Raw genomic sequence first — 18,748 nt, 5'->3', positions numbered from 1 at the left:
AGGCTGCGACATTCTTGCAGGCAAGGGTCCTGGTAGAGAGGTGGGCATGGTGCTGAAGAATAGGTCAGAGAGAAAGACAGAGATGATCAGAATGATTTTAGGGCCAGGAACCAGGCCTGGAAACTCAGTCGGGGGAGCGGGAGGGAGGGCAGGGGATTCCATTTGCTCGGTCAGCCAAGGCTGGTACTGGCTAATTTGGGAGTTGTTATCTATTCTTCTGCATCCCTGATGGAAGCCAAAAGGAAGCAAGTCCACTTTGGCTAAAGCCAACTGTGGGGATCTGATGCAGTTTAACCTGTGTCCACACGAAAACAAGCATTTTGGGGACTGGTTTCCTCAGAAGCATCCAAAGTAATTTTGTGCCCTGTGGATTTCTCAGCCCCTGATGTGTTTATTGAATGCCTAAATAAGATTGGCTATTGATGAGAAAATAACTCATAGCTTAGAAGTGATTCATGAAATGGGAAAATATGGACAGGTTTTAAGCAATATAGTGGCCATTTATTCAATATACAAATGAAACTGTATAAACTCTCCCAAGCATCTTTGAAGAAAACGCTATCCTGAAGAGTACATCTTGAATTATATTCTTCTCTCGGAACAACTATCTGTGATGGATAAGGAAAAGCCTTTGTGCTGGTCCTGGGACATTATATGCTGGACATGTGGATTGATAACAATAATTTATATGATACCTGTGGAGGGGGATGTTATACATGTTTTTTAATATTGGAGCAGATAGGAAATAACACAACAGCTGAGCAGGATCAGACCAAAACACTCACTGAGCCTAGCACGCTGCTTTCCACACTGGCCAGCCAGATGCCACCTGGAAGACCACAAGGAGGGAGTGAAGGCAACTGCCCGCAGCATCTGGTGGCCAAAGGTACACTGCTTCTGAACATGTAAGCTCAATATCAGCCGCTATGGCTGCCATTGGGGCCAGGCCCTGGCAAAGGGCACAGCCCACCCACCAGAGAGACAAACCCCGTGGCTCACCTCTTTCAAGCGGTGCTCCTTCTCTGCCACAATATGCTGAATCATCATTGCCACTGAGTAAACCCAGGAGATGACCATGCAGAGGGGCATCATGTGCTCAATGACGAACAGAAAGCTGCAGGGAGGAAAAGGAAGGGGAAAAGTAACTTACCACAGGTTTACCCAACTGGGTGCCTTCCAGCTTCCCTGGGGCTACTGGGAGTTGCTGTCCAAAACTTTTGGAGGGCACCAGGCTGGTAAAGCCTGACACATAAAAGCAGGAAAAGGGTCCTCAAGGTATCCTGTTGGTCAAGGAAATTCTGCCTCCTTCCCTACAGACCCCTCAGGTGCTAAGATTGGCAGTAAGGGCCCTCTTGGTTTTTGCACTCTCCTCTGAATTTTGAGGGTAGCGGTAGGTCAGGAGACGGTCTTCTCTGTAGCAGTTCCTAATCTGTGGAACTCTCACTCCATGGAGGTGCATCTGGAACCTTCATTGCACAGCTTCTGGAGAATGCTGAAGCTGCATCTCTTTACCCTGGCCTTTGATATTTGAGGGTGCATATTTTTAGAACCTACCTCATTTTGGTGATTGTGAGCTGTTTTAAACTGTTTCTAATATTGCGTTTTAGTGTTATAACCCACCCTGGGACCTTAAGGTGAAGGGCAGTTTAATAATAGTAATAATAGTAATAGTAATAAATAATAATAATAATAATAATAATAATAATAATGGCAGGAAAGCTATAGTCAAGCTAGCAGAAGCAGCTTATGACTCTGCCCTCAGGGCAACACAGCCTCCTGACTCTACTCAAAGTTTCTCCCAAAGTTAGGAAGAAGGTCAGGCTGCAGTTTGACCTTAGGATAAGAGGACCTCTAGCATCACCCTTGCAACTTCATCCCAGTGCTGTAAGAAGAGAGGGACCCTCATACCTTGACAGCGAGAGTATGAGACATTTATGACATTGTTTCCAACATTATTGTTCAACCACTGGACCCAAACTTTGCTTTGGCCCTTCTGGCAATAGAGGGCGATCTGGACCATTCCCCTTGTACATACAGAACCAAATATTCAGAGATCACACACCGACACACACACCCTGCCCTGGAAAGACCAAAAAGCCATCTCTGATGGGATGGCAAGGGGGAAGTTTGAGATTTGGCTCTTTCTGAGCACCTATCACAACACAGGAGAGTTGTTAAGAGGCCAGAATAAACACAAAACAAAACAAAACGGACTTCTCTGTCTCTTTTGCTCACACACAAACACACTTCTAAGGACTCACTCATCGCGGGTGTAGCACGGGTATGGAAACATCTGCACGTAGTTTCCGGGTTCAACCACATCGTGGCCCACGAAGGTGTTGATGATGGCTCGCTCCATCATATCTAGCGAGGGAGAGAGAAAGACCCCAAATATCTGTCACCCACTTTGCTCACGGCACCTCTCGGCTGTCACCTCATACCAGCCATGCTTAAGACATGGAAAAGGTCCTGGCACCCAGGGGATTCAGGCAGGAAGACCAGAGGGCTTTGCTCTGCTCTAGACCACCATTGTGGCCACTTGGCCAGGGGGCTGGAGCTGCTGGTCTGCTGGCTCTTCAGCCACACCACTGCAGATGGCTAGTGGGCAATATTGCAAGGAGGGGCTCAGTTGGGACCAGGTGGTGTCAAGGGGCCAATGTAGCTTCACCTGACCCTCTGCATTTGCCTCTTGAGGCTGTGGTCCAACCATCACATAAACTTGACCACATCCAAAAATTTTGTGTTTTCTGTTTTGCCATTTCCACCGTGGTTACTTCTGCTGCTGACAAAGGCAGTCTGCAGTGCAGCTGGCCCAGAGAAGTGGACCGCCTCTTCAAGGTGCAGAGTACAAAGCAAAGCTTCAGTGAGCCAGTCCCTCCTGTTGATTTATAGTCAGCAGCGGAGGTCCTGTTGGTGGTCCTGCCACTGGGCGTTTTCAGGTTGCCAATGATCCATGGCAGGGCCTTCTTGGTGGTGGCTCCCTGTTTCTGAAATGCCCTCCCAAGTGAGTCTGTCACACTCATTATTCAGGAAAAACCTAAAAAATCTGTGTTGAGTCGGGCATTTGATGTCCAAAAGGTTTGCTCCTGGCAACCCTGAAATTATTAGCTGCGAGGAGGGGAAGAATACCTATGTACGTCATCTTGAACTCCCTACGAGAAAATTGTGGGCTATAAATGCAATAATAAATAAATAAGTTCTTAAGCTATATTTTATCAGTGATGGGTTTGCTGCCCTGAGACCCCCTCTGGGAGGAAGGGTGAGATATAAATCGCCACCATCAATTTGCAGCCGCATGCACAGGGCATATGATCTAATGAGAAGCTGCCTTGCTAGAGGACAGAGGAGAGAACAGGTCATGTCTGTGGCCCAAGGATGGATGGGAACGGGAAATAGGGAGGCTGCGAATGTGCTCACCCTGGATCCAGACAAAGCCGTAAAGGAAGTAGAAACGGCCCCCGGTGTTTGGGCCAGGCCGCCAATACGCACGGCGGATCTCGTTGGTCTTTTCCGTGAAGCTGGAATTTTGCCGGATCTTGTACATGACGTGAGGAGGGAGAGTGCCATCCTTGTTTGTTTGGAAGATCACACCTTTATTGGGGGCGGGGGTGGACGGGGATGACAGGACAGAAAAGAATGCATAATAAGAGCCACGAAAACCAGCAGTGATACATCTGACCAGACTAATATAATTATAATAATAAAAAATTGTATTTCTACCCCGCCCTCCCCAGCCAGAGCCAGGCTCAGGGTGGCTAACACCAATAAAAGCACAGTAAAAACATAATGGGGGGGGGAGAGGGAAAAAAACCTATTTAAAATACAGGTTAAAATGCAATTTAAAATGGAGCCTCATTTCAAAGTAGCCAATAAATCAAGACCATAAGGGGAGGGAAACATAAGGGTCAGACCGAGTCCAAACCAAAGGCCAGGCGGAACAGCTCTGTCTTGCAGGCCCTGAGGAAAGATGTCAAGTCCCGCAGGGCCCTGGTCTCTTGTGACAGAGCGTTCCACCAAGTTGGGGCCAGTACTGAAAAGACTCTGGCCCTAGTTGAGACCAGTCTAACCTCCTTGAGGCTCGGGACCTCCAAAGTGTTGTTATTTGTGGACCTTAAGGTCCTCCGCGGGGCGTATCAGGAGAGGCGGTCCCGTAGGTACGTGGGTCCTAGGCTGCATGGTACATGAGATGGGCCCGGCTGCTGCATCAGACCAAAGGCCCATCTCAGACAGCAACCTGTATCTCACAGAGGCCAGCCGGATCCCTGTAGGGCATGAGTGCAACAGCCCTCTCTCCCACTGTGGTTTTCCAGCAACTGGACCAGGGTGCAAATTGCTTAGAATGTCAGGTTTCTAGTCCTAATGGCTTGAAATTCTGCGTGAATGTTGCTTCATAACAAGTGCTTGTGATCTCTGCAGGAGCCGAGGAAAAACACAGAATATGGTGTTGGACACAGAACTTATTGTTTTTGCAAGAAAAAAATCAAGACTCTAGCCCTTAACCCCTTAATTTTTAGTCCCAACGATAAGATGGAAAGTGTGCCTGTTGGGGTGGGTGAAAGATATTTGCAGTAGTTTTGGGGGTGAGGGAGTCATCCATGTTTCACTCAGGATAGCAAAGAAGGTATAAAATATGCAAAGTCCAATTAAAAAAAATATTTTTTTTTTTGCACAACTATACAAAGTAAGAGTAATGTGTGCAAGAGTACACCCATACAGTTCTGGGAGCTGCCTCCAGAGTAGCAGGTCAGGTAAAAAGCAGTAGAGCACCAGTCTGGGCCCTGTCAGAACAGATGCAGAGGTGATGGAAGTTTACTGGCCCAGGCCAAGATCAGCTAGCTCCTAAGAAGGAAGAAACCTCCACCAGAGAAGAAGAAGACTGGCAAAATAAATAATTGATATGCAGGACAAATTAGCTAATTTGAAACCCAAGAAGAAGGGGTAAAGGTTACTGCATATTCTTCAAGTTTTGTGTATAGACTTCTACATTAGTGTAACTTTTAAAACTCCCATTTGTAAAAAGTTGAATAAGGTTTAAAAATTGGATTGTTAGGAATATAAAGTTTTATGGACGTGCATGAACAAGGTTTAAATAATAGAACCAAGAGAGGGAGTGGAGGGAAGTCAACCTGAAAATTATGGTTCAAAAATTGGTTTGTGGTGTTATTTTCTTTTTGTTATTTTTGGGAAATCAATAATTTTTTTAATTTTTTTTTAAAAAAGGAAGCTTACTGGCAAAAACAGTGACGTTGTCTTGGTAGGCTTGATTGAGAGTGTAATTGACAATGCTCTCCTCATCTGGAAAGCCCTTAAAGATGTCCACGCTGACCTGGTGGTGGGAAAAAAGAGAGAGATTTCATCAGGGAAAGCAGCTTAGAACTGCAGACATCATCTCATCTTAAGCCCTGTTTCTGTCGTGGGTTTATTTATTTTAAAGCATTTATAAACAATATACAGTGGTACCTTGGGTTACATACGCTTCAGGTTACAGACTCCACTAACCCAGAAATAGCACCTCAGGTTTAGAACTTTGCTTCAGAATGAGAACAGAAATTGCACATCAGCGGCGCGGTGGCAGCAGGAGGCCCCATTAGCTAAAGTGGTGCTTCAGGTTATAATAATAATAATAATAATAATAATTTATTATTTGTACCCGCCCATCTGGCTGGGTTTCCTCAGCCACTCTGGGCGGCTTCCATAGAAACCAAAAATACATTAAAATATCACACATTAAAAACTTCCCTGAACAAGGCTGCCTTAAGATGTCTTCTGAATGTCAGGTAGTTGTTTATCGCTTTGACATCTGATGGGAGGGCATTCCACAGGGCGGGCGCCACTACCGAGAAGGCCCTCTGCCTGGTTCCCTGTAGCTTTGCTTCTCGCAATGAGGGAACCACCAGAAGGCCCTCGGTGCTGGACCTCAGCGTCCGGGCAGAACGATGGGGGTGGAGACGCTCCTTCAGGTATACTGGGCAGACGCCGTTAGGGCTTTAAAGGTCAACACCAGCACTTTGAATTGTGCTTGGAAACGTACTGGGAGCCAATGTAGGTCTTTCAAGACCGGTGTTATGTGGTCTCGGCGGCCGTCCCCAGTCACCAGTCTAGCTGCCGCGTTCTGGATTAGTTGTAGTTTCCGAGTCACCTTCAAAGGTAGCCCCACGTAGAACGCATTGCAGTAGTCCAAGCGGGAGATAACTAGAGCATGCACCACTCTGGCGAGACAGTCTGCAGGCAGGTAGGGTCTCAGCCTGCGTACCAGGTGAAGTTGGTAGACAGCTGCCCTGGATACAGAATTGATCTGTGCCTCCATGGACAGCTGTGAGTCCAAAATGACTCCCAGGCTGCGCACCTGGTCCTTCAGGGGCGCAGTTACCCTATTCAGGACCAGGGAGTCCTCCACACTAGCCTGCCCCCTGTCCCCCAAAAACAGTACTTCTGTCTTGTCAGGATTCAACTTCAATCCATTAGCCACCATCCATCCTCCAACCGCCTCCAGGCACTCACACAGGACCTTCACCGCCTTCACTGGTTCTGATTTGAAAGAGAGGTAGAGCTGGGTATCATCTGCATATTGATGGACACCCAGGCCAAACCCCCTGATGATCTCTCCCAGCGGCTTCATATAGATGTTAAAAGCATGGGGGAGAGGACGGAACCCTGAGGCACCCCACAAGTGAGGGCCCAGGGGTCTGAACACTCATCCCCCACCACCACTTTCTGAACACGGCCCAGGAGGAAGGAGCGAAACCACTGTATAACAGTGCCCCCAGCTCCCAGCCCCTCTAGACGGTCCAGAAGGATGTTATGGTCGATTGTATCAAAGGCCGCTGAGAGATCCAGCAGAACCAGGAAACAACTCTCACCTTTGTCCCTAGCTCGCCGGAGATCATCAACCAGCGCGACCAAGGCAGTTTCAGTCCCATGATGAGGCCTGAATCCCGATTGAAAGGGATCCAAATGGTCCGCATCCTCCAGGCGTGCCTGGAGTTGTTCAGCAACCACTCGCTCAATCACCTTGCCCAAGAATGGAAGATTTGAGACTGGGCGATAGTTGGCCATACTGGCCGGGTCTAAAGATGTTTTTTTAAGAAGCGGTTTAATGACCGCCTCTTTCAGCGGATCTGGGAAGGCTCCCTCACGGAGGGAAGCATTCACCACCCCGCAGAGCCCATCGCCCAGCCCTTCCCGGCTTGCTTTTATTAGCCAGGATGGGTTAAGAACAGGTTAAGAACAGTTTCAGGTTAAGAACGGACCTCCGGAACGAATTAAGTACTTAACCCGAGGTACCACTGTATTAAGCATTTTTGAAAATCTCCTAGTGGCTTCTATAATGTAGAACCTCTGTTTTCCTAACAAGTGACAATCTCAGGTGTGTGGCTGCCTTGGAGAGTAGCCAGCGCAAGAGAAACTGGGGACCAGGCTACATGGATCCAGCTTGAGGTATGTGGAATAGCTCAGTTGGTACAGCAAGACTCTCAGGGCTGTGGGTGGAGCGAAAGATTCCTGCATTGCAGGGGGGTTGGACTAGATGACCCTAGTGGTACCTTCCGATTCTACATTTCTATGGTTGACTGCCTCAGCCCCACTCAGCTGCTCTTCCAACTTTCCAGTATCTCTTCAGTTCCAGCCTGTTTGAATGCTGGCAGGAACAATGGATTTTGCAATGTTGGTAAGGAATGGTATGCATGCTCCCTCACTTTGATAAAGAAAAAAAAAATCACTCTTCTTTTTTAAAATGGAGAAATAAATGCTCCATTTCTGGTATTTAATAGTATTAAAAAACAATTTAAGAAATATATCTGCTGAGTTTTACAGTTGCAAAAAAAGAAAAAAGTACATTTGAGTTACATGTTTAAAAGAGAAAAATGACAAATGTTCCACCCGCCGACCCTTTTGCCCAATCTGAAGGCATATTACAATTCTAAATAACGATAGTACAGTTTGTATGAGTGCTGAGGTGGAGAGAGCCTGGAATTTGCTGATGTGAAGATGTTAGCACAATAATCTATTGTGGAATGTGGCAGGTGCTGTGTGTCTTGTAGACTCTTTGTCTGTGTACTGGATAAACAGCCACCAGGTTGTTGTTTTTTAATCGTGTAATTTTTGAGAAGTAAGTTTGTTAAAGTTTAAAAATGAAAAGCAAGTGAGATTTTAGTCCTAAAAATTATCTCTTGAAAGCCCCTGGTTTCTAACACTTTTAGGTACTGCTCCAGTAAAGCAGAACTTCAAGGTCCAGAGCAGAATCTGGAAGAAGTGGGTTCCACAAGCCCCTTGAGTTCCTGCCGTTTCTCTTTCCTCCCAAGAGGGCAGCAGGGACACTCACCTTGGACATGAACTGAATCCAGCCACAGGCTGCATTGTCAATGGTGTCCAGCTGCTGCAGGAGCACACTGGCGTTGGGCAAAGAGAAGTTACTGTCCAAGAAGTTGTGAAGCAGGTCACCATCCGACACGTTCAGGATTTCGGGGTGCTTGCGAAGATCTGCAGCGATCTGCGGGTAATGGACAAACATGGGAAGGAGAGGGGTGATGAGGAGCTTCCACCTCTAGGCCAGCCTTTGCCACTCTGGCCCTGTTGGGCTATAGTTCAGACCAGCCCCAAGCCAGCACTGCCAATGGGGTGGTGGGAATTGTTGCCCAACAACATCTGGACAAGTATGATCTAGATCAGTGTTCCCCAACCTTGGGCCTCCAGCTGTTTTTGGACTACAACTCCCATCATCCGTCGCTAGCAAGACCAGTGGTCAAGGATGATGGGAATTGTAGTCCAAAAACAGCTGGAGGCCCAAGGTTGGAGAACACTGATCTAGATGCAGAGCAGCATGCTTCTTAGACTTTGGTGCTTGCACATAAACACACGTGCCATTGTGGGATGATCCTTTAGTCCTGGTGCCACTGCAGAAGAGGCCCTGCTCCTAGCAGAGGACAACCTGGTCTCTAGAAATGATAGCACAAGGAACAGAACTTCACTGGTTGACCAGGGGGCTTATGAGAACCTCTGCCATGGGCTCCACTTGCATTTTTGGCACTCCCATTCACCTCTGCTACACTCAGAAGCATAGCATGAAGACCAGTCCCTGTGGAGGCTCCAACAGTAGCATCCTTTCGGGAGAGACTCCCTGCATGTACTTGGAGTCCATTATCTGGTGTCTCAGAAGAGATTCTATTGGAGAAGAACTGTAGCTCAACAGAGCAGAGCAGATGCTTGGCAAGCAGAAGGTCGCAGGTTCAATTCCTGGCTTCTCCAGTGACAAGGACTGAGCAGCAAGTTGGTGACAAAGGTTTTTCATTTCCTGAGACCCTGAAGGGCCACTGCCAGACAAGTGTTAAAACAGGGCTAAAAGAGCAAATAGTTTGCCCTGGTTGAAAGCAACTTCCAATGCTCCTGGCAACGCAGAGGAGCTTGGAATCTGCAGAAGTCAAATTAGTAGCTCAGCGTACATTCCAACATTAGTTCCACCCACTGAGTTTTACGTGTATAATTAAGATCCATTTATTTCAATGGGTCTACTCTGATTGGTTGGTGACTTTTCCTTTTAACTGTCTGAAATGCAACTGAGCGCCAGAAGGTTTCCCAGATATCCCAGGACTGGATGCAGAAAGTGGGAGCAGGCTGAACAGAAACACACACACACGCAGGGAGGACAAACCAGCCCCATCACAGTCCTGCCTGTGGCTGCAGTGATAAAACCTATGCAGACCCTGGAGGAAGCACCTTTTTCTACAAGCTGCACCAGAATCCTGGGACCGCAGCAGAGCTTGCACCACTGTTCCCCCCTGAGCTGCTCTGTCCTCTCATCTGGGTCTAGCCCTTTTTAAACGTTGTTGCTCCAGCTGAGGAATGGGTACACTTCTTGCCTGTCCCACTGTCCCACCCCATACCCTCTAACAGCGTACCTGCTGCAGCCTGCTAATCCGTTGCTGCAACCTGCCCTCTTCCAGGAAACTGCGGATCTCCGCTGACATGTTCATCCACACTTGGGCATAGTGAGTCACATTCCCGACGAAGGCAAAGGTCTCGTTGGCCTGCAGAACAACCAGAGTAAGCAAAGAGTAAGCAAAGGAAAAGGAGGTGCCCCACAGCCAGGTGTTTAAAGACAACACCCCCCATGAGTTCCACGTGAAAATGCACTTTCTTTCATCTTTTCAACAAAAGTCCCAATCAAGACTTTTGTTAAGCCATGTTGGGGGGTAGGAGATCCAGGAAACTCCAGATATTTTGCCATGTAAGAACAGTCTGCTAGATCAGGAAAACGATCCAGAGTTCTCAGCACCCTGGCCAAATTCCCCAGGATTTTCTGGGGGAAAGCCACAAGGCAGTTAAACTGGGATGCAAGCGATGCAGGCTCACAGTGCAGATGAGCCACAGAATCATAGAGCCCTATGCTTCCTAACAAGGAAAGGGCAGGGGAAGAAATGAGGGACGTTCAGGAGCACATCCCAAAGCCAGCTTCCCTCAAAGCCTCACCTTCAGAATGACCTTGTCCACTTCTGTGCCCACGGGAGCGTAGAGGATCTTGGGGTTGCTGGTCATGAGGTGAACGAGAAGGCCCAGATTCCGCTGCTCTTTGCTGGTGAATCCCAGAGAACTCATGTTGCCCTGTTTCAAGGCCTCTGGCTCAATGGTCCTGCACAGAGAAGAGGAAAAAGACATCGAAATTTACTCTTCCTGACAAATGTGCTGCAAAGGAGGAAAACGGAGGCAAACCATGGGAACTTTGCTGCTGTTGTCGCATTTTTATCATGCATTCACACTTTATTCCCCCAGAACTGCAAATTAAGTTGTACATGCAGGTCCCATTTTCCACCCAAAATGCATTCCTCAGTGAGCGTTTGCCTAATAAGTCAACAATTTCTACTGATTCCTATCGGTGATTTCTAATCTGTGATCTCTCCCCCTCACCTGCTCCTGTCACGCCTTCTTCCGAAAATTGTTACATCAACCAGCAAAAGAAAAATGAAGGAAAAACAGCTTTGCCCAATCTCTCCCCCCACCCCCTCTCTCCATGGTTGCTGAAAATGGCTGCCACTGAGCAGCAAAGAACAAACAAGTAAGGAAGTGGGCCAACGCTGGCTGTTCAGATATCTGAATCAGCCATACAGGTAGCAAGGTTTGGGTATAATTCTTTGTGTTTGGATAAGTAAATTAGTGGATAATGAGCGGATGGATGGTGAGACTTGTGTGTACTTTATTGCCTTGTTTCTGATGGTTGGTTTGTACTGTACCCTAGATTTGCAAACAAGTGCTTGCGGGGCCCAGCTACTGCCAACATATAAACCTTGCTTGTGGGACTTGTCTTGGCTGCCAGTTTGTTACAAAGTTCAAGGTGTTGTTACTAACAAATAAGGCCCCAAACTAGGTATAGGCAAACTCGACCTTCCAGATGTTTTGGAACTACTACTCCCATCATCCCTAGCTAACAGGACCAGTGGTCAGGGATAAATGAAATGGTTGCCATACTGCATAACAGTGTTTAATTATCTGATGCGTAAAACACCTTGAGACAGTGGTTTTGAAGGTGAATAATACATTAATTGTTGTAATAATAATAATAGGTGTGTGCAGCGATTTCAGCGACATATCACAGCCCAGAAGGTTCCAACAATTTAAGGGCTGTAGCCAATGTTAGTCCTACTCAGAGCAGAACCACTGAAATTAACAGACATGGCTTTTAATGCTTTAAAATATCATAACTCTCTTTTAAACTGACAATGTCATTGTTTTATTCTGTTTCATGAACGACTTTGAGGTTGCTCCTTTTATAATCGTGGTGTTTAAATTTTATGAAATGAATGGCGATCACAACTTCCAGTGACTTTACTTACGCAATCGCAACTTTACACAGATCATCACTCACTCGATCAACAGAAAGGGGGCATGAAAACTTGGCTTACTGGCCTCTGGAGACTCTTGCAGGATCCCAGATGGCCCCATGAGATCTCGCAGAAGCCTCCAAAGGCCTTGCATAACTGTCCCAGAGCCTGGGTAAGTAAGGCTTCAATACCTGCTTCTGTGAAGGGCTGTTCTTAAGACCTCCACCTTGCTTATGAGACTCTTTGGACAGTCATCCAAAGGCTCTGGGGGGCTTTTGTGAGATCTCATGGGGCTGTCTTGAGGTCTTGCAAGATTGGGGCCGTTCAGTATAGAAGGGCTTTTTCAGGGGTTGTTCAGACTTTCCTTTACGAGCAACCCCTGGGGATATAACGTAACCCTTGCAGAACTTGCAATTGCCCTGTAAATACAATAAACGAAGCAGCTGTGCTGACAGACGGGGCTGAAGCACTGGCAACTACAGATCCTCTAGAAGCCTGTGAAAAGTCTTGCCAGTCTCCGGGCCACTTGGCCTTACCGGTTGTTGCCGCAGAGGATGGGCTGCAGGCCAGCCCAGAGCTGGACGAAGGCCGAGCACTGCCCTTGGGGGTTCTCTGTGGGTGCCTCACTCTCCCCCTTGCCCTCCTCAGCGCTGGAATTGGTGCTGGAGGTGAAGTTCCCGGTGGAGCTGGTGCTGTTGGAGGTAGTGGGGGGTGCTTTGGAGGTGCAGGCCCCCTTGGGGAGGAGCTTGGCAAGCGCCGAGAGGATGTCCACGTCCTTCAAGACGTTCTCCATCTCCATCAGGTCCTCCAGCACAGTGTGGAGACGGTTCCTGGCTGCCGTGCTGTTCACCTCGTCAAGTTTCAGCTGCGTGAGAAGGGCAAGGGAGGAGTCAGCAACGCCACGGGATTTTGGCCTTTTCACAGAGCAGATTCCTGCCCCGCTCCATCCCACAAGAGCTCAGCAGGGCTTCATGGGGCCCTATTGAGCAGCAGACATTACCCACAGACCACCACCACTTGACAGCCAGCCAGTAACCAGGACTATTTTAAGCCTCTGCCAGCGCCCTAGCAGTATACTGCCTCTAAACATGGGGTGTTCCACATAGCCATTGATGGGCATATCCTTCACAAATCTGTCAACAGATCGCTTTACCCCATATGTGCCCACTAGACTGCTTTGATTTATGTTAACTGGCATATTGTCACAGGTGCCACTTAATACTTGTTCTGCTTTTGTAAGAAATTGATCTTTTAGTGTGGCATCACCCACACTTTGGAACTCCCTGGAAAGGGTCACTTTTGGGTTTCGCCACTCGCACATGTGCAGACGCGCAAAATGACGTCATGCGCAGGAGCGGCGAATCGCAACCCGCGTGTGCGCAGACGCGTAGATGCGGGTTGTGTTCCTTTCAGGTTGCGAATGGGGCTCTGGAACGGATCCCATTTGCAACCAGAGGTACCACTGTATTTTGAATGTTTTAAACAGTTCTTTTTAACTGTTTTCACTGACAATTTTATCATTCAATTCTTTTTGTAAACTGCTTTGAGGTTTTTTGTTTTTTTTTTACAATCAAGCCATATATACATTTTATGATATAAAAGGATTACACAAATTAATTGAGGAGAGTTCTAGCCAGTGGCTATTAACTGTGAGAGCTAATGGGACTTCCACATATGGTAACATTATACCTTCAAGCACCAGGTGCTGGGAACAGGGTCTGTGGAGGGGAAATTGCTGCCTCCATGCCCTGCTCATGAGTTGCCCAGGGATATCCTGCTGGATAGTGTAAAACAGGGGTGGGTGATCTGTGGCCTTCCAGATTAGCCAAATTAAACTGCAACTCCTGCAGTTCTTGCCCATTAGCCATGCTGGCCATGGTGGATAGGAGTCAAGCAGCATCTGAGAGGGATACAGTGACCCTTCTATAAAGAAAGGTTGCAGCATTTGGGACTTTTTAGTTTGGGAGAAAGAGGCGACATGACTGAAATTCAAAAAATTATGCGTGGCATAGAAGAAGTGGCTAGAAAAAGGGGTTTCTTCCTCTCTCATAACACTAGAAATCATGGACGTCCAATGAAGCCGAATACAGTGGTGCCTCGCAAGACGAAATTAATCCGTTCCGCGAGTCTCTTCGTCTTGCGGTTTTTTCGTCTTGCGAAGCACGGCTATTAACGGCTTAGCGGCTATTAACGGCTTAGCGGCTTTAAGAAAAAGGAAACAAACTCGCAAGAAGTTTCGTCTTGCGAAGCAAGCCCATAGGGAAATTCGTCTTGCGGAATGACTCAAAAAACGCAAAACCCTTTCGTCTAGCGAGTTTTTCATCTTGCGGGGCACCACTGTAGTGGAAAATTCAAGGTAGGTAAAAGAAAGTACTTCTTCACCCAGTGCATAAGCTATGGAAATCCCTCCCACAGGAGGCAGCAATAACTACCTACTTGGGTGGCTTTAAAAGAGAATGAGGCAAATTCATGGAGGAGGGCTACTAGCCACAATGGCCATGATCTGCCTCCATACTCAGATGCTTTTGAATACCAGTTGCTGGAAGCCACAGGAAGTGAGTACGTTGTCGTACTTGGGTCCTGCTTACAGGCTTCCCATTGGGGCATCTGTTTGGCCTGTGTGAAAAGAGGGTGTCAGACAAGATAGGCCACTGGCCCAATCACCAGCACGCTGTTATCCACGCAGCACATGCTTATTTTTAAATGGAGCATTAATACGCATGTATGAAACCTGAAGAGCCTTGGACCACAGTGCCAGAGGCTGCCAGGAACAAGAATCAAGCTAACAGATCTGAACAATTTCCCAATGGTTTGCAGTTCAGCTTGAAGGCAACCCCCTTGACGAAATACAATGGAAATCAAGCATCTGCGCTGACAAGCAGAAAAGCTGCATGAGATGCCAAACACTGAGCACCTCATCCACGCGGGCACAGACCCATGTTGTTAAAGCTGCCAGAAACCTGGGGTGGTGTATGTATGAGGATCCCTCTCCATCCTGCACCCACCTGGCTGATGATCTTGTGAGCATCCAGCTGCTCCTTCAACTCGGCAGCCAGCTGTCCAAAATACTCCTTGCGCAGGCTGGTGCTCTTATTGCAGATGGTGGCTTGGTATGCTCGCAGAAGGGGGAGCCGGCTCTCTGGAACAATCAGGATGCGCCTCAGCTCATCCTGGTTCTGCTGGCAGGTGAGGCTCTCCAGCACAGCAGCCGTGAAAAGGATGCTCTGGCAAAGGGAAGAGATGAAGGACATCTTTACCTGCAATGCTGGTAACCATTTCTGGTCTGCCACACTCGGACGTTATGCCACTTTGAGCCCTCAGCATAACCTGGGCCTTAACTCCTCAGCTGAAGGCAATAGTAGGATTCAGGGCTGTCCCACATTGCTAACCTGCCAGTATACAGAAAGCAACCAGACTGGCAGCTGAATGGCAGTGCTGGAGTCAGGACAGTGCCCTCCGTCACACCCAAAGGCAGAAAGAATGCTAGTTTAGGAGATAAGGAACAGGAGATGCATGGCACACACAAATCTAATTCTCCCAACACCTTGCAGCTGATCCCTGACCACTCCCATGTCTATTGCCTGATACAGCTATCCCACTCTATCCAATGGGAGGGTCCGCCCTGACAGAATGGCAATCGGGTCGCAGAATGTCAGTGAAGTTCTTTTTAAACTTGGGGAAGGGTGAGCTAGGGAAGGCTTACAGAACAGCTGCTATGAGTCCCAGCTTGGGAGAAAGGAGGGATATTAATAAATTATTTGTTGCTGCTGCTGCTATTTCTTGATAGCCTGGCTTTTTCTCAGAACTGGGACTCAAGGCAGGTTAAGAAAAATTAAAAGAAATGCAGATGAAACACGCAGAGCTAATGACATATAAAAGATTATGGTTTAAAAAGTAATTAGATATGTAATGAAAACAATGTGAATGAATGATTAAGTAAATACATCCAGATCCTGCTTTATAAATGTTTGCTAAGTTAAAATTCACTTCTCCGAACATGATGAATTCGTACCCAAACCCCGCAATACAGTACACACCACAGATTCAGATATTCAAAGAGAGCATTTCTTACTTCCTTGTTTGCTTTTGGCTGGCTGGCTGAGGAATGGATGGAGGAGGGGGAACTATTAGACAAATCAGAGAGCATTTTTTCCCTGGGTTTTCCTGGGTGTGTTCTTTTGGGGCTAAAATTGTGTGGTTGGGGACGCATTAGAAATTTCCCCATCAGAATAAAAGGAAATTGTCAACTCTTTAAGCGAACGATCATCTAACAAACCATTTCCAAGGAACACATTGTGTTGGGTAAGCAAGACCTGTGTGTATGGAAGCAAAGGGTGACTACATTGCAAAGAGCCCATAGATGGGGTGGTATTCTACAAAGTTTTACTCAGAATGAACCCACTGCAATTAATGAGCATGACTATGTTTAGGTCCATTAATTTCAATAAGTAAAACTTAGCTGCATACCATCCAATTAACCCCCCCCCCTAAAAATACAGTAATAGCAAAAATAGAGCAACAAATATTTTATTTTTTTATTGCAATTATTTGGCTGTCTAGTAGCATTTGCCAAATCTGGTGTTCTCTATAAGCTTTGGACTACAATTCCAATCAGTCCTGGCCTGTGTGTGAAGGTGGGGCAGGTGGGAGTTGTACTCCAAAGTATCTGTAGGACAGCGGGTTGAAAAAGGTTGCTTTAAACAAAGGTGTGTCTACGGTGATGACATTTTTGCAGAGGATTCTCTTTTGTCCTTTCTGTGTATTCAACTAAAACACCACCGATTTTCAAGTTCCCTAAATGCAGGAAGCTTGGAAACAAAAACTGGTCTCACTCTGTTCTGGAGGAAGATAAATCACAACCAGTCGCAAGTTATTGGGGGTCAGATCTTTATTTCTTTTGCTGTCCTTTTCACTGGTTTCTCACTGGAGCACCTCCACATTGGGGAGCCCAAGGACAAGGTATAAATAAGCACCTTAACAATCAAACAAGGAAGGAAGGAAGGAAGGAAGGAAGGAAGGCCTTGCAACAGGTCACACTGAAAATGAAAAAGCAGTTTACAAGATGTAGCTGAAACCGCACTCAATTATATGGATTACGCCCCAAATAGAAACCACCAACTTGGGTCCACCACTCAGTTCCAGCCCATGGTAGGTTGTTGGGTTATCCTGCCCAGGAGGTACCAGTAGCCCCCACCCCTGGCTACTTCCCACCACCCAACACAAAGTCTTGCCTCCAAATTTAGTCTCTCACCTCCATGTCCTTTACAAAGGTTAGGGGGCTGTAGGTACTGGAAGACTCTGTGGTAGGGCTAGCAAGGCCCAAGGCATGAGAAAGGAGGTGCAGGAAGGCCTGCTTGTGGGAGCCCTTCTGAGGATGGCGCAAGGCCTGGCGGACCAGCCCGTCTTCCACGGTCCTCCAGCTGCCGAGAAGACTTTCCTGATAAAGAGAAAAGAGGCGAGGGAGATTAACAAGAAGAATAAAGTCTTAAAAGCTCCCTGCCTTGCTTGTTCCTTTTCACTTGGCTGGGGAGGGAGGGTCCCAGACAGATGGACTCCAGTTGCAAAAGCTGAGGCTGTTGGGTTATCCCAGGGACTGAATGAGGCCATTCAAGCCTCCTTATCTGGCCCCCAGGACCCCACTTTTCACCAGCCTTGTTCCACAACATCCTTGAGAGCTTTTGCCTTGCTGGAACGGGCCCTTCAATTGTGAACATGTAGCTTGTTTGCTTGGCTAGAGATGGCTCTGACTTTTGCATGGCTGAAATGCAGGCTACTGAATATGGTTAAGAGCCACATCTGTTTCTGCTCGTATTTTTGCCTCTGGCCCTGCCCATTCTTGCCTCTGGCCGCACCCAGCACTCTCATGCAACCACTCTGGAAGCTTGTCTGTGATGGAATGTGGGTCTTCGGCTGAAAATAGTTCCCCATCACTGAGTTAAAGGCACAGCTAGTCTGCAATGAGTGGATCTTGGCTACACGCTTCAGGCACCCAGAGGGGCCCCAAAGGACCCAGATAGCCCAACCTTCTATGTAAGAACCCCGGTAGCTAGCAGGAAGAATGTGACTCATCCAAAATCAACTGGCAACCCACTGTGGTCTGTTCCTGTCTACTCCAGACCACAGGGCAACCATCTCACCTCCAGGTGAAGAAGCTTCTCAGCTGTGCTGAATTGGTCCCATGGCTCATGGAAACCCTCTGCGGAGACCGGAGAGGTGCCAAAAAACAGTCGGTAAACCTGGAGTGGAGAAATAGTTAGCTGATCATTCTGGCACCTTACCTTCTTGGCAGAGCTGGCATTCCAACAGGGGTAGTCTCCCCTCCTCTCTCTTCCTTTTGAATAGGTAATACCCCTCAATTTCTACATTCCATTCATGAGTTTCATTCCACCAGATTTCAGTAATGCCTATTAGGTCATATTTGTCATCCAGTACTAAGAGCTCGAATTCTTCTTGTTTGTTTCTCATATGCTGTGCATTAGTATAGAGACAACTGAAACAATGAATCATTGCTCCATACACTGCTGCCTTCATCTCCCTCTGAAGAGAGTCACATGTTACCACCACATGTCTCTGTCTTCTCTAGAGGGTGGCAGGAATTGTTCTGTACACTGCGCCTTCCACTGCTACCTCAGTGAGTTCTGGGGTTTGCAACTGTTGTTCTTGCTCCTCTGGCAGAGAATCTGTGTCCAAGATGAGAGCATGGAATCAATTTTTCAGCTCCAGAGACACAGCATGGCCTCACCTACTCACAGGGTTGTTGTGAGGGTAGAATAGAAAGGGGGGAACCACAGACACCACCTTGAGCCCCTTGGAGGAAAGGTGGGATATAAATGTAGTAATAATAAGAAAGTAAGGCTGAGCCAAAATTCACAGGCAAGGATTGGAAAACGTTAGCCAAACTATCCCAATGCTACCCTTTCCCTGGAAGACAGTTGTGG

The 18,748-nt window shown here is 47.4% G+C and overlaps 1 protein-coding gene across 4 annotated transcripts in view; it reads right to left on the bottom strand.

Annotated features, from left to right (window-relative positions):
• The window catches only part of ABCA2 (ATP binding cassette subfamily A member 2), a 109,816-nt gene that overhangs the window by 53,057 nt on the left and 38,011 nt on the right, over positions 1–18,748 (bottom strand). For all 4 annotated transcript variants that reach the window (XM_080990739.1, XM_080990738.1, XM_080990741.1 and 1 more), the window contains 11 exons: positions 17,948–18,046; positions 17,062–17,247; positions 14,816–15,034; positions 12,347–12,675; positions 10,465–10,624; positions 9,894–10,022; positions 8,321–8,488; positions 5,230–5,326; positions 3,418–3,591; positions 2,262–2,364; positions 1,000–1,114 (listed from right to left, as the gene is read on the bottom strand). In XM_080990739.1, the coding sequence (XP_080846865.1) occupies positions 1,000–1,114; positions 2,262–2,364; positions 3,418–3,591; positions 5,230–5,326; positions 8,321–8,488; positions 9,894–10,022; positions 10,465–10,624; positions 12,347–12,675; positions 14,816–15,034; positions 17,062–17,247; positions 17,948–18,046 (1,779 nt within the window). The remainder of the gene's footprint in view (positions 1–999; positions 1,115–2,261; positions 2,365–3,417; positions 3,592–5,229; positions 5,327–8,320; positions 8,489–9,893; positions 10,023–10,464; positions 10,625–12,346; positions 12,676–14,815; positions 15,035–17,061; positions 17,248–17,947; positions 18,047–18,748) is intronic.

This window comes from Podarcis pityusensis (genome assembly GCF_964106645.2).
Source record: "Podarcis pityusensis genome assembly, chromosome: Z".
In the NCBI taxonomy this organism is placed as follows: Eukaryota; Metazoa; Chordata; class Lepidosauria; order Squamata; family Lacertidae; genus Podarcis; species Podarcis pityusensis.
The sequence above is the reverse complement of the archived record's forward strand: the minus strand, read 5'-3'. Positions and strand labels throughout refer to the sequence as shown.